We start from the raw sequence: 15,296 nt of genomic DNA on the forward strand, positions 1-15,296 counted from the left end.
CCCGAAAGAGCGTCTGCATAACCTTAGTATTGACTGTTAAAACTTAAGCTTGCGTAATGAAAAATTATTCTATTGATCACCCATCTTTTCTGACCTATGTAATAAGGTTTCTCTCTAGGAGACTGTTCTTACTAGAATGATGCTGGCTAGCTGAACGCGCCGAGTAAGTTGTATACATACTCCAAAACGACCCTGTAAAAATTTTGGAGCCAGCTAATTGTGCATCCATCCTGCAGAGACAAACTGTCTGGGTACTAAAGGACTGAACAGCCAATAAGTCCCTCGGCCAATATGTAGTTCACTTGGAATTAGTGGCTTTTGCCAGAAATTTGATCGGATTATGAAAGTATATAGGAATTTGTATCTGTGCCTTATGGCACACAGTGTCGTGTGGTCAACCGTGACTAAAACACATAGTGACCTTTATGTCATTCATCGTTATTCGGTATTTTCTGTCACTATAGTTGACACATCGAGTGTTCTTTAGTCAAAAGCAGGTAAGCCCGACTCTTAAGAGGTTCATGGTCACGGAGGCGTCACAATATGCAACCTTCCGTTTACTCTCCGACTTGCATCCAATGACAAACATCCACCACCACTATGTTAATTTCCTGGCTACCACACCTTCACTGAATATAAACCGAACAAAAAATTGCTGTCCGTCTCTAACACATGTTGCTAGCCCAGTGGGCCACCTTGATTTCTGAAGGTAACGAGAAGTAAATATTTTAAAGGAAGTTAATTGACAGAATATTCATTAGGGATTATTTATTGAATGTAAATGTTTCGTTTATTGTGTTCCATAAATCCTGTTGTCAAAGCCTTCAGAGTAGTGGACCGATTCAAAATTTACATTAACAAGCAGAAGCGCACACTGCATGGAACTTTTGTAAATTATGAAAAGATGTTTTCAACTAGGTTAATGCACCAGAGTATAAAGTATAGTTCTAAATTCTAGACGGGCATGTGCTGTCTACAAGGAAACTGTTTTACTTTTAGTGTGGTTGTGAACTTCATAGTTCATCAAATTCATTCTTGCTACTAACTGCAATTACAGTTATGGAATAAACGTATTGCCATGTAATTAAGATTTACGAGAACGTCAGGAGCCTGCTGCGGGAGGTTTGGATACCAATTTATTATATAAAATAGATACTGGATACAGTGTCCCAGAATATTATAACACTGCACAGTACCGAGTCAAAGTATGCTTGCAGGGCCGCCTGTAAGTCGACATAATACGGTAGATTCCTGAGTACCAGAGTCAGTAGCATTGACAATCCCACAAAGTCAGCGGAAGTACCTTTAATATGTTCTTGAATTGTCTGCCTTGGGATAGTAAACAGGTTTGATGGGCAGAATTGTCGAATTATCCTACACTATCGAATGCGTGGATAATGTCCAGCGGAATACACGGCGTTCTGATGAATGTCACGCAGAAAGTGGTCAGCTAGAAGTTGTCTATCATATTTGTCCTCGTCGTGAAAGGATATTTGAGAACACAAACGCCAAGTGAAAAATGCATGTGTATGATAGGAGATGTTGGTAGCGCTGTGGAGATAAACCGTGCCGACCGCACAGAGAAATTTAATCAATCGCATACAGACTGTAGAAACTTACGGGGCCAATTGGTGTGCAGCCGGCACGAGTATCATCGAAAGCGAAATTTATCGTAGTAGGAAACGTTCGTGTTGTCAAGCAAAGTAGCTAATAGCGAAGCAAAATATTTGGATTACGTATTTCATACTACATCGAAATCTACTGCAGCAAGATCCAATACGGATCTCTCGGTCCACCAGTTACATCATCTATTAATAATACAGTTCGTACAGAAGTACTCTGATACGGCTATGGAACAGTGGGAAATAATTGCTTGGTCTGATTAATTTCACTTTCTGCTTCACGTTGATTGTAGCATCAACAAGTACTGTCTCAAAGCAGGACATTACGCTACAAACGAAATAAAGAACGTAAGAAGGTCGTTGATGGCTGTACCAGATATCTTTATGGATTGTGATGGTTAACGGCGGATATGTGGAAGCTTATGACTGACTAACTGCGATTTTAAATTTTTCCACCAGTCATGACATTAACAAGCTTAACAGCAAGGCCTGAACTGCAGTAGAGTCATTTTAAGAGTTTGATTTACTCTTAAATGCAGCATGGCTTTTTGCAACTTTCACACCGTAACCCTGAACGTAAATAGATGTTGCACAAACGTAGGAGCAGAAAGTCACTTCCGTACAACTACAATATGATAATTTTTTGGAAACAGTACCTAACGTAAAATATCTAGGCGTACAGAGAGAGAGAGAGAGAGAGAGAGAGAGAGAGAGAGAGACGTTTCGTCAAGGAATATTTTAGTCGGTTAGAGAGCGTTACAGGCGCTCCACAAATTCCAGTGGCAGACGGTACAAGAGAGGCGTTGAGCATCACGGAGAGGCTTGCTACTGAAATTTCGAGAGCACTTGAGCACTTTACGGTAAGAGTCAGACAACCTATTACTTCTTCCCACGTACATCCCTGTAATGAGCGTGACGAGAGAACTCGTGAAGTTACAGCAGGTACAGAGGCTCACCGACAGTTTTTTTCCAACACGGCCATCGTGAAATGAACAGGATAGGTCACTCAGATAGGGAGAGTCAGTGGTACAAGAAGTAACCCGTCAGAACCCATTAGGTGACTTGTGGAGAAAGATGTAGGTGATCTACAGCCAGTTAGCGTGCTAGAAACTGACCAATACAATGTTAGGCTGGTGGTGAGTATGTTTTAGTCGCACATCATCCAGAGAATTGTAATGCACGGTAAATACATCAACATAAGTGAAGCCGGGAGCTGAAGCTTCGTTTCTGAGTAGACGCCGCACCATTAAGTAGGTATGTCAATTCGTCAGCAAGCTGAAAGAATGTTTCTGAGAATATACGAATGAACAACTGTAAACTGAATGGAAAGTATATTCTTTTTGTTCTTCTGTCAAACTGGAGCAGGAAATACTGGAAAATTAAGTACCTAAGTTGCTCAAATTGTCTGCGTTACCATTTACAAACATAACCAGCCAGTTAGTAAGTGAAGTGAGGCCTTATCAAATGAATAGTTCTGTGTCCCCAAAGTGCAGATTCAGCTGCCCACAGGCACTTTTCCTTGGCAAAGTATGATAGTTGTAAGTGTACGTATTAAGTATGAGCTGGCCAGAGTGGCCGAGCGGTTCTAGGCGCTACAGTCTGGAATCGCGCTGCCGCTACGGTCTCAGGTTCGAATCCTGCCTCGGTCATAGATGTGTGTGATGTCTTTAGGTTAGTTAGGTTTAAGTAGTTCTAGGGGACTGATGACCTCAGCAGTTAAGTCCCATAGTGATGAGTGCCATTTATCAAGTGTGAACGACTGCAGTGGTGTCCGTATCGTGGCAGATATACTGAAGAGAGTGAAACATGGCGCCGGTCCATAGCATACACTTCTGTGCTCCGCAGAAGTTAACGTCACCGTCCAGACGGAAGGGTCACCATCAACAGTGTGTAGCGTGCCGTTACTCAGAGACTCCCGTCCCTTCTGCCATAAATGCAAAGAAAAATTGTCGACAGCACGTGGCATACCCAGACAGTCATCCACATCAGTCCAAGTATTGGCCACGCCGAAAACTGCTTAACTTAGGTGACCTGATCGAAAACTTTGTACCCGTCCCGGCATGGTGTTTCACTAATCAACCAGTTGAAGTCCCTTCAAATGACCCTGTGGACTAAAGCTGGCAGCTTTTGGCTAACTTTACCAGAATAAACAGATTTTATAAACTAAACTCACCTTGGATGCATTGATGGCACGGAGAGCCTCGCCCATCTTGTTCCAGTATATCCAGTCAGAGGACGTGCCCTGGGCAAGGAACGTAGCAATTTGTCTCGCAGTGTTGCCACGCGCGCCCATCTGCAGGGCTGCTAACACTGAGGCGATGCTCAGGGGCGACAGCACTGCGTTCTCATTGGCTGGAAGGTGTCTCCGGAGCGTCGTCGCTACAGTGGCGACCCCAGAGTCCACTTCGCCGGTGGCGCGTGGGGCCTTCATTGTCACTGCCTTGGCTGGCGTTGTAGGGGAGACTGGGGGTGTAGTAACAGCACTGGCGATAATAGTGTTGAAAGGAGCGGTCGTGGTGGTGGTGGTGGTAGAAATTGCAGTCCCAGTTGTTGTCGCTGCTTTATTACTGCCGATGCTATTCCGCGACGAAAATGGCGTCCACGGCGCCTTTGGCGGTGAAACTGTGGCAGGAGCGACTGGCGCGACCCCCGATCGTCCCTGGACAGGGACGGACGACCTGAAGTGGGAGTAACCAATCACGTACCCCTGGCACGACGCCGCCGCCAACAGCAGCAACGCAAGGGAAGCAGCGAGCATCATGGCTGTGGACATGAGAAATCAGAAGCTCCTTAGATCCGCTTGCTCAGCATCCAACATTCAAGTGAACAAGTAACGTCTGGTGTGTGAAACAAGGGAGAGTTAATTGCCACATTCTCTAAACGTCCCAGTTCTATTTTTATCTTTACCTTTCATTCTGTATTCCAATGATTAAAGCTGTATCGAGAACCCATTCTTCCTTCTGACGTTTCATTTCCAATCCTTATCCTTACTTTCTGGTGTAAATATAGACATACAGAATCTATATTTACATCAGAAGGTAAGGATAAGGATTGGAAACGAAATGTCAGAAGGAAGCAGCATTGGACGAGGTGTTAGACAAGGTTGTTGCCTTTCCCCACTTGTTTAACGTATATCTCGAAGAGATTATTTCGAAAAGTTTAGATGGGAAAAGAGCAATATGTATTGGTGGAAAGAGAATAGAAAGTATAAGATTTGCTGATGACGTATTAGTGGCAGAAAGTGAGCGGACAGTGAATAACATACTCAAAGATCTGAATGAAGCTTGTGTGGAATATGGGATGCAAATAAACACAGCAAAAACAAAGAGTATGGTCATCAGTACAAGACGCAGACTGTCCAATAGGAAAATAGGACAATCTACCATTAGCCAAGTAAGTGAATTTAAATATCTCTCAAGCACAATAATGGAAGACTTGAGATGTCACCAGGAGGTGAAAACTCGAATTGCCATAGCGAGGGAGGCATTCAACAGAAAGAGGAGACTTGTGGCAAATTAGATAAAGGACTAAGGAAAAGGCTTCGCAAATGTTTTGTCTGGAGTGTGGCACTTCATGGGGCACAAACAGGGACACAGACGAGAGAATGAAAGAAGGTTACAAGCAATTGAGATGTGGATGTGGATGTGGAGGAGAATGGAGAGAAAAAGATGGATGGAAGGAGTGAGTAATGAAAGAGTATTGGAAAGGGTTGGTGAGAGAAGACTTCTGCTGAAGGTTCTAAGAGAAAGCAAAAAGAACTGGTTGGGACATTCATTGAGAAGGGACTGCTTGCTAGTAAATGCTTTGGAAAGATTGGTTTGTGGGAGAAAACTGGGAGGAAGGAGATACAAGGTGATAGACGACATAAAGGGAAGAGGAAATTATGCAGACCTGAAGAGGATGGCAGAAGACCGGGCAGCCTGGATAACTACCATGTGAAAACCTGCCTTTAGGCAGAACATCGATGATCCCATTTATCTGGCTTTTGCTTGAAGCAGATACCTTCGTTTGTTTCGCTGCCAAGTGCTAGGTGAATCACCTTTTCCTATTCACCGAACCATGATGTAAAATTCTAGCCCGCATCACCCTCATCCCAACTCCAAGACGCAACTCCAGGCGGGTGTAAAATTAATCTTCGCGACGGGAAATGACGAACACTAAAATGATGGCCCTGTCTGATTATCCCCCTGAAGCAGTTCTTAGAATCTCTTGATACTCTTTTTAACATGTAAATTACATTTTAAACGTAAATGAATTATGAAGGGAACTATATGATAAACGTTGTTGTCCAATATACCGGGGCCGGCAAGTGTGGCCGAGCGGTTCTAGGCGCTGCAGTCTGGAACCGCGCGACCGCTAGGGCCGCAGGTTCGAATCATGCCTCGGGCATGGATGTGTATGTGATGTCCTTAGGTTAGTTAGGTTTAAGTAGTTCTAAGTTCTAGCGGACTGATGTCATCAGATTTTAAGTCCCATAGTGCTCAGAGCCATTTGAACTAATATACAGGGTGACCAAGAAGTCGGTATAAATTTCAAAACTTAATAAACCACGGAATAATGTAGATAGAGGGGTAAAAATTGACACACATGCTTCGAATAACATGGGGTTTTATTAGAAACAAAACAAAGTTCGCAATGTGTGACAGGTGGCGCTGGACCGCAAAACTTTTACCGTGACGGGTGAGAGGTACGCCGATATATTACAGAATCTCATCATCCCCAGCCTGGCTGATAAACACCTGCTGGAACGTACGATGTTTATGCAGGATGGCGCCCCACCCCATATTGCTAGACGCGTGAAAAATCTCTTGCGCGCGTCGTTTGGTGATGATCGTGCGCTCAGCCGTCACTTTCGTCATGCTTGGCCTCCCAGGTCCCCATACCTCAGTCCGTGCCATTATTGGCTTTTGGGTTACCTGAAGTCGCAAGTGTATCGTGATCGACAGACATCTCGAGGGGTGCTGAAAGACAACATCCGACGCCAACGCCTAATCTTAACTCCGGACATGCTTTGCAGTGCCTTTCGCAACATTATTCCTCGACTACAGCTATTGTTGAGGAATGAGGGTGGAAATATTGAGCATTTCCTGTTAATAACGTCATCTTTGCTTTGTCTTTTTATATGCTAATTATTGTTATTCTGATCAGATGATGAACCATCTGTCAGACCTTTTTTCGAACCTTTGTTTTTGTTTCTAATAAAACCCCCATGTCATTCCAAGCGTGTGTGTCAATTTGTACCTCTCTATCTACATTATTCCGTGGTTTATTCTGTTTTCAAATTTATACTGACTTTTTTCACCCTGTATATTATAGATTAAAATCAACCTTTTGAGTATAATTTTCTATATTTCCTAACCAAAATTATTAATGCATTGCGCAGCTCTGCCTCTTATGACTGCGCGAACTAATATCAATAACGCTAAATGACATCTATGTACCAAACACTGGAAGACAGTACTTTCAAAAATTATTTACAGTGGTGTGCAACCTCAGTGGAAATTAACGTGATCACAGCTGTTTAGCTTTTATAACCCCAATGAGCCGAAGCAATCTGCGATATCACCATATGTACTGCGTCCGGTGCGTGGAAGTGATGGTTCTCGAAATCGTCTGCGACGATGGAGGAACTCCAGCCACAAATACTCTCTTTCAAAGACTAGGACGGCAGAAGGTGGACCTCTGACTACTATACTCTAATACTTTCTTCCCCTCTCTGTGTTCTACAGACGAGAAACACCAACTCCCAGCCACAAGATCGTTCAAATAACGTCTCAACGTAAGTATAGGCAGAAGTGCTCTCAATTACTGAACGCTGCGTACTAAATGACGACTTCCAACCCAGAGGTCAAGTCCAGAATCGTGTAGTTTCGCAACAGTACAGTGCCTAACTGTTCCAACTGTTAACTCTCCTGAGAGCAAAGACAGCAAGACCGTCTGTACCAACAAAGCTGATACCCAGCGGCCGTCACACACGGGCGCTCACAACGGAAGACCTCGTCTCTCCTTCACTGGCTTCCCACCAAGGCTCGGCTCCTCATCCTCTTAATTCCGAAACAATCATATTCCCGAAACCACGGAATATTTTCACTCTACAGATTCTTTCGAACGCCGACCAACAGTATTTTAGTCTTTTGTCGGCCAGTGCGGAGAGTTTGCGAGGAAAACCCTGTAATCGCACAATCGTACGCTTCTGAGTAAAAATCCTTGGAAATAAACCAGTCTGCGTGGTTTCTGAGGTCCTGCTCCGTTCCTCTCACCTGCGTCCAAGATTTGGAGAATTCTAGAGTATTATGCGGTTATCCTTCTGGCCCTACAACAATAGCGGCCGATCACCCCTGTATTATGTCGTCGCGCTCAGGTGTCCAGACTGTCCATCTTGGCACTTTATTTACAAGGCGTACGTGACAATGTCAGTTTCATATACGATGTACAATCTATCGTATGATACCCAATTGTGTTTGTAGATCACGGCGAACGAGTGCTTGTAAGGCGGGTAATTATAGCCACCCTATACAACCTCACCTCCCATTTTGCCCTCTAAGAACAGGTCTATTCGTGGCGTTCAATAAATAGTTTATTAAAGCATGTCGCTGATAATGGTGACGGGATAAGAAGTATTTTTCCAAAAAGCTGTGATATAGCATGAATTTCCCAATGACAATAGCCCAACTTCGTAGGAAACTTACTTTCGTCCTGAACATCGTCCATGCAGAATACTTACAACCGACTTTTCGAATGCAGGGCTTTCTACCAATTACTCTTCGCTGTATTACAGGAACACACTAAGGGAATCAACAACCCCACAATCATGATAGTGACTGGACCAACTTGCGCCTTCCGTCACAAAAGGCCTGGAATTCATGGAAATGAAAGCGACGCTGGGCTTCACTATATGATAACATTAAAGATGATCATCGTTGTAGACGCTAAAAAACATCCTCAAAACTTCATATTCAGATGTGGCTCGTAACAATACCTTACTTTAGACAGCCACCGTTTCCCCGGGATCCCGAAATTTCTATTCTGTGCTAATGTTAAGGTAATTACGGAGTCCTCAAGGATAAAATCGGCAGCGACTAGACAAGCAGTGCATTTTAGAGCGCCCGTTACTTAACAGCTGACATATCCAGATCAGTATGAATACGGACAGGTGATGCGGAGATTTACTGACTGGTTGTAAGAAAATTAAGCGAGACAAACAATACAGTCAAAGACAATACCTTTAAGCAGCTGAAACAAATTTAGCTCTACAACAAAAGTCTAACCCAGACTTTTGAATTATCTCAATTTAATTATATACGAACCCTGGGTTACTAAGAATTATATGTTTTCCCGCATTTTACAGTGCGAACGCTACAATATGGGAGTCTTATACCAACATAAAGAAACAAGAACCTTTACCGGTATAGGGGTGAGGAGCGGTTCGGGGGATCGAACCACCACCCCCCTTTCTATCATACCTGTCTTGTGCTTCTGCGAAAGCAGAGCTGACATCGTCACACCGATCGCCGATCCCTTTTAATGACGGAGTCGTACTCTAACCCCTGGATGCACTAGGATTAATTTCTTAACTCATTTAAAAATAAGAAACTAGTAACTCACAACCCAGAGCAAAGCGGGAGAAACAAAGCATTTTGTAACGGCTACTGTGCAATCTGGAACCGGTATGGTATGAGACAGAACAAGCGAAAGACTGAAGTAATGGTAGCCAATACTAAGAGAAAATAAACCTCTAAGAATAAGAATTGGAAGAGAGGAATTAGAAAGGAGGGAGGCATTTACCTATTTGGCAAGCATGGTAACAAGGGATGGCTGATGGACAGTAATTGTGAACAGAATACAGCAGGCCAACATTTTATTTAAACTTGAAAACAACTTACCATCAAGAACGTCATCAAATAAGGAACCAGATCGTGGAAATGTCAATTTTGAGTGTGGCCCTATGACGTTGTGAAACTTGGCGAGCAGGGAAAGAAGACAGAAGACGCCTAGAAGCGGCTGACTAAATACATTTAGTGTCAGTTCGCCTCATAGCGTAGATGACAGCCCACGAGACTGCTCGGGTTACATCCTTATTACTGTCCCATGTCCAATTTCTGTATCTCTTATTACGTTAAAGAACACGTTTGTCAATATAGTCTCTGGTGGGCCTCTAGAATTTGCGCGCTCAACTGCGTGACTGGCTGATGTCAATGGTAATTAAGTCGGGAGCGGCGCAACGTAATGACATTTTTCTTAACTATTTCTCTACACGAGCTTCCCTTAGACACCATTACAAGCTTTTCAGACTGTTTCTAGCCATCCTGTACAGCCACGTTTCTCTTGAAATTTACTGTAAGCCAAGTCTGCTTCAACACAATTTTCTTCTGCTGCACAGACAACGAACACAACGCAAAAACACGTAACACATTTGTTAAATGCCGTTGTCAGATCTCTGACATATGTAGATAACTGATCAGTCTTAACTATTTCGTCTTGTCTAATGTTGTGTTCTGTCTTCTCCCCCCACACTGTGCTCGTATTTCCACCTTAACCCAAGCACATTGTGCTTCGCTAACGAGTGAAAGTACAATAGGTTCGCACATCTCTGACATGACAAGTGGCGCATCGGTTTTGGCTCAAAGAGCAGGAGCAGTCTTTGAACACTGTCTCAGCAGATCATCAGTAGGAAAGGCGAGTGAAACCTACTGTACTTCGACATGAACCAGGCTGCAATTAAAATCACTAATCTACGTTTCGGGAGACACACGAAATGAAAGGTTCAAAATTGTGTCCTCAATTAATATATTCTGAAACTTAGGTGACCAAGTATCACTGCCAAGCCCATGCTAGTGTTAACAAATTCACTCACAATCCCTTTCACTCAAATTAGAACGTTTATGGTGTTTCATTTCCCGAAAACGTAATAGCTACAAAAATACTGATTGTTTTTGATTGATAATGCTCGCCAAATATTAAGTCTGTCGGTACCTAATGCAGTCACAGTTCTTAGCCACCGACCTGCTCAATACGCCAAGCGGAATATATGTCTTTTCTCGTCACAAAATTCACTTAAAAATTCTGAAATGTCTACACACACACCGGAATAATTATGCCGTCACTTTCCGACACTTTTGATGTATGAAACACTGTTAGATCCGGCAACTTATTTCCATCTGAACTACTACTGCACACGTCCGATCTCTTTTATGGCTAGGCTCCGACTCCTTTATAGAATACTCTTTTCTCTACCAGCAGAGAAAGGCGCGCGAAGAATACTGCTTTACCACTGGTCAGTTTACTCAACAGCCAATGGCAAAACAACATTCTCCCGTGTCAGTGCGCGCTTTTCATCAATAACCAATCGCAAAATACTAAACCTAACGACTGCACCTTTTACCGACGTGATTCTCTAATATGCTGAAGTTTTGCTTATGCGTAAAGTTATTTACTATTGTCATTTATACCTGAATTAACTTTCCGTTTACCATAAAATTACTTTACAAATCTATTCTACAAAAATCCCCTTCGTCCATATCCGTACTTCGTAATGTTCCCACACTAAAACCTACTACATAACTCGTTAAAGAATTATCTTCATATTAACCTTAAACCACACTCACACATCATTCATACTGCTAAAATACATTTTATTGTCATCTATCGGCTGATACATAAACTACGTGCGCGTCCAGTCTCGCGTCACCATCTGTCACTCTCCACTTAACCACCTCCAAGGCAGGATCGTTATACGGCGCTACGCCTCAGACGAGCCTCCACTAGCCCGACAAAGGGCTAAGACAGAGTGCAGAATGCCTTACAGACGGGAGATTCTTAATTCGCAGCCTAGATGTAGTGCTGAAGAACCCCTCTTACTCAGTATCACAACAAATGCTCAGGTACGCAGGAAATCAACTTTGTAAGCCACCAGGTACTTTGCACCTCAACTAAGTAGGTACGTTGCACTTAAGCACTCCTGTGTAAACAGAAGTGACTAATGACACAGGCATCACGCACGTGTCTATGTGACTTCCTACTACAGTTACGAAATGGTATTTCGGTATGGTAATATGCTACCACATGTGGGTGAAGAATTGAGTAAGGAACCTGACATCCACTGCTATTGACAAGAGCTGATAGAAGCACAGCAACTTGCCAACTGACAGGCGTTGGTTAATTAGTGTGAACTGCGCTCGTGGAAACGCTTGAAGTTAACGCTGAAAGTATGGGGGGACTCACCTGTGGAAAATCCCACGGCCTACGATACGCTCGTGTGCCTTTAGCAATGCACCGTCTACCGCAAGGCTAAAGGTCACCTGGGACGACGAGCCAAAGCATGTACGGGAACTGGAAGCTGCGCAGCGCGCACTGGCGTTTGCACGTGTCGGGTAAACAGGCAGCCGGCAGGAGAAAGCTACTGTGACGTCGGTGAAACACCGCTCCCTCATGGCTGGGCTGAATCAGAGCTAGCTCTCTTTCCTCCACTATAATGACGCCCGTACGTGCGGGCTCAGGTCGGCAGCTCAAGGCGGCTCTGGAAGCCGACGACGCAAACTGCACGATGTCCACAGCGCTACGCCAGACAAGGTAATAGTTAGCAAGTGGAGCTGAGCGTCTAGGGAGAAACGGCGAGCTATTTTACGGTAGAGTACACTTCGCACTGGCCGATTGGCAGAATTTATTCGCAAGGACGTTATGCCGTGGTGCCTTATGTGTCGTCTTTGAATGCCGAGGACATCAGAGGCTTCAACGACTCATAGCAGTTACAGTCTGAGACAAACTCAACAAGCCGAACTTTTTATACAGGGTGAAAAGTATTTAAACCGACAAACTCTGGGAGGTTGTAGGGGACATCAAAACAAATATTTTTCCCTAATTTAATTTTGTCCTATGATGTTTATTTAAACCAGTGGAGGCCATATTAGGCTCTTCAGTAGTTAGAGGACGTATTACGATCTCCAGTTGTTAGAGTGCGTATTACGCTTTTTCAGTTTTAGGCAACTGCTGCCCAGCAGTGTAGTAGTGCATTGTCTCTTTACTAATGGATCGATACACCTGGAGTGAGTACAATTATATGGTTGGTGCGTACTACGTAGCACACCACAACGGACGAGCTGCACAGCGGGTTTATTAACAACAATATCCTAATCGTCGTATCCCGCATCTTACGACATTTGCGGCTGTGTTCCAACGTCTGCGTGAGACCGGGTTATTTAGCAATTTACCTGGACAGGGACGCCGTCGCACGGTAAGAACGCTGCAATTTGAGGCAGCTGTCTTGCAGCATGTGGAGCGGGATCCTTCAATCAGCACTTGTGCAATTGCACGTAACATGGCAACGAATCAGACGAATGTAAGAACAGTCCTTCGAGAGCAATTGTTGCGTCCATTTAACTTACAGCTTGTCCACAACCTGGAACCAGTTGATTATCCACCCAGAGCACAGTTTACGCAGTGGTACCTGGAACAGTGTGAAATGCATCCTACGTTTCCATCCACTGTGTTGTTTACCGATGAAGCAACTTTCGGGCGTGATGGAGTCTTCAACATGCACAATTCGCATGTTTGGAGTAAGGATAACCCACATGCCACAGTTACTAGCGCTCATCAAGTGCGGTTCTTCGTTAATGTGGGTCAGTGTTGTTGGGGACTGTTTAATTGGGCCGTATCTGCTACCTAGGCCATTAAATGGCAGGCACTATTACAATTTTCTAGCCAGAGCATTGCCAGAATTGAAGGAAGACGTCCCGCTTCCTGCAAGACAACACACATGGTTCCAACATGACGGAGCGCCGGCACGTTTCCGTTGTGTGCGTCGATTCCTGGACCGACGGTTCCCAGAAACGAGGCTTGGCAGAGGTGGACCTGAAGCATGGCCTGCTCGATCCCCAGATGTGTCCCCTCTGGACTTTATGTGGGGAGAGATGTGCAACCTTGTTTACGCAACTCCTGTTGCATCAGAAGAGGATCTGGTTGCCCGGATAGTAGCAGCAGCAGGAACAATTCAGGATACTTCTGGGGTTTTTGCCGGATCAGACAGAACATGTGTAACCTTTGTTTACGTGTCAATGGAGGCATTTTTTAAAATCTACTGTAATCGAAATTGGGTTGTGTTAATGTGTCTCGGTCATAATAAATGGAAAAGTTTGTTGGTTTAATTAATTTGCCGCCAGATAAATCTTCCTCTACCGGTTTAAATACTCCTCATAGGGAAAAAATGACATTAGGGAAAATATTTGTTTTGATGTCCCCTACAGCATCCCAGAGTTTTTTGGTTAAAGACTTTTCATCCTGCATGTTGTCAGGCAACTGTCGGTTTCTGACATCAGACCACTGTAACATCTCTGAGCTGCATCGACTTCTGTTATGGAACCCATAGTGAGAAAGCGTTGACACTTATTTAGCACTAATGCCAATAACTTTTATGATTCCAATTCTTCTTCGTTCCTGTTAAAGTTGTTTTTGTGTTTCTGAATATCTGTGGCCCTTTTGTAGATCGTAGCGTAGCAATGATTACATCTTGCAAAAACCACAGTGTCACAGAACTGTTTGTTAGTTTTCTGATCACAGTGCTTGATATAGTGGTATCGCTGCTGCTGATTGAGCCGACTTGAAAAGGCGACAACTACTCTAGGTTCCTTAAGGCTGAAAGGATCTACCACAGTACTTAGAGGACGGTCTGTAACATTAACTGCCTTTATAAGAAACGGCAAGTCTGACGAACACGTTGTTGTGCTCTTCAGTCCTGAGACTGGTTTGATGCAGCTCTCGATGCTACCCTATCCTGTGCAAGCTTCATCTCCCAGTAACTACTGCAGCCTACATCCTTCTGAATATGCTTAGTGTATTCATCTCTTGTCCCTCTACGATTTTTACCCTTCACGCTGCCCTCCAATGCTAAATTGGTGATCCTCGATGCCTCATAACATGTCCTACAAACCGGTCCCTTCTTCTGGTCAAGTTGTGCCACAAACTTCTCAACAATTCTATTCAATACCTCATTAGTTATGTGATCTACCCATCTAATCTCAGCATTCTTCTGTAGCACCACATTTCGAAAGCTTCTATTCTGTTCTTGTCTAAACTAATTATCGTCCGTGTTTCATTTCCACACATGGCCACACTCCATACAAATACTTTCAGAAACGACTCCCTGACAAATCTATACTCTATGTTAAATTTCTCTTTCTAGAAACGCTTTCCTTGCCATTGCCAGTCTACATTTTATATCCTCTCTACTTCGACCATCATCTTATTTTGCTCCCCAAATAGCAAACTTCCTTTACTACTTTAAGTGTCTCATTTCCTCATCTAATTCCCTCAGCATCACCCACGTTAACTCGACTACATTCCATTATCCTCGTTTTGCTTTTCTTGATGTTCATGTTACACCCTCCTTTCAAGACTGTCCATTCCGTTCAACTGCTCTTCCAGGTCCTTTGCTGTCTCTGACAGAATTACAATGTCATCGGCGAACCTCAAAGTTTTTATTTCTTCTCCATGAATTTTAATACCTACTGCGAATTTTTCTTGTTTCCTCTACTGCTTGCTCAATATACAGATTGAATAACATCGGGGAGAGGCTGCAACCCTGTCTTACTCGCTTCCCGACCACTGCTTCCCTTTCATGTCCCTCGACTCTTATAACTGCCATCTGGTTTTTGTACAAATTGTAAATAGCCTTTCGCTCCC

General features: G+C 43.8%; 1 protein-coding gene across 1 annotated transcript in view; it reads right to left on the reverse strand.

The window, feature by feature from the left end:
• The window catches only part of LOC126335545 (leukocyte elastase inhibitor-like), a 52,248-nt gene that overhangs the window by 19,405 nt on the left and 17,547 nt on the right, over nt 1–15,296 (reverse strand). The window contains exon 2 of the mRNA XM_049998933.1: nt 3,796–4,385. Within this exon, the coding sequence (XP_049854890.1) occupies nt 3,796–4,383 (588 nt within the window). The 5' untranslated portion in view covers nt 4,384–4,385. The remainder of the gene's footprint in view (nt 1–3,795; nt 4,386–15,296) is intronic.

Source organism: Schistocerca gregaria, chromosome 2 (genome assembly GCF_023897955.1).
Source record: "Schistocerca gregaria isolate iqSchGreg1 chromosome 2, iqSchGreg1.2, whole genome shotgun sequence".
Taxonomy (NCBI): Eukaryota; Metazoa; Arthropoda; class Insecta; order Orthoptera; family Acrididae; genus Schistocerca; species Schistocerca gregaria.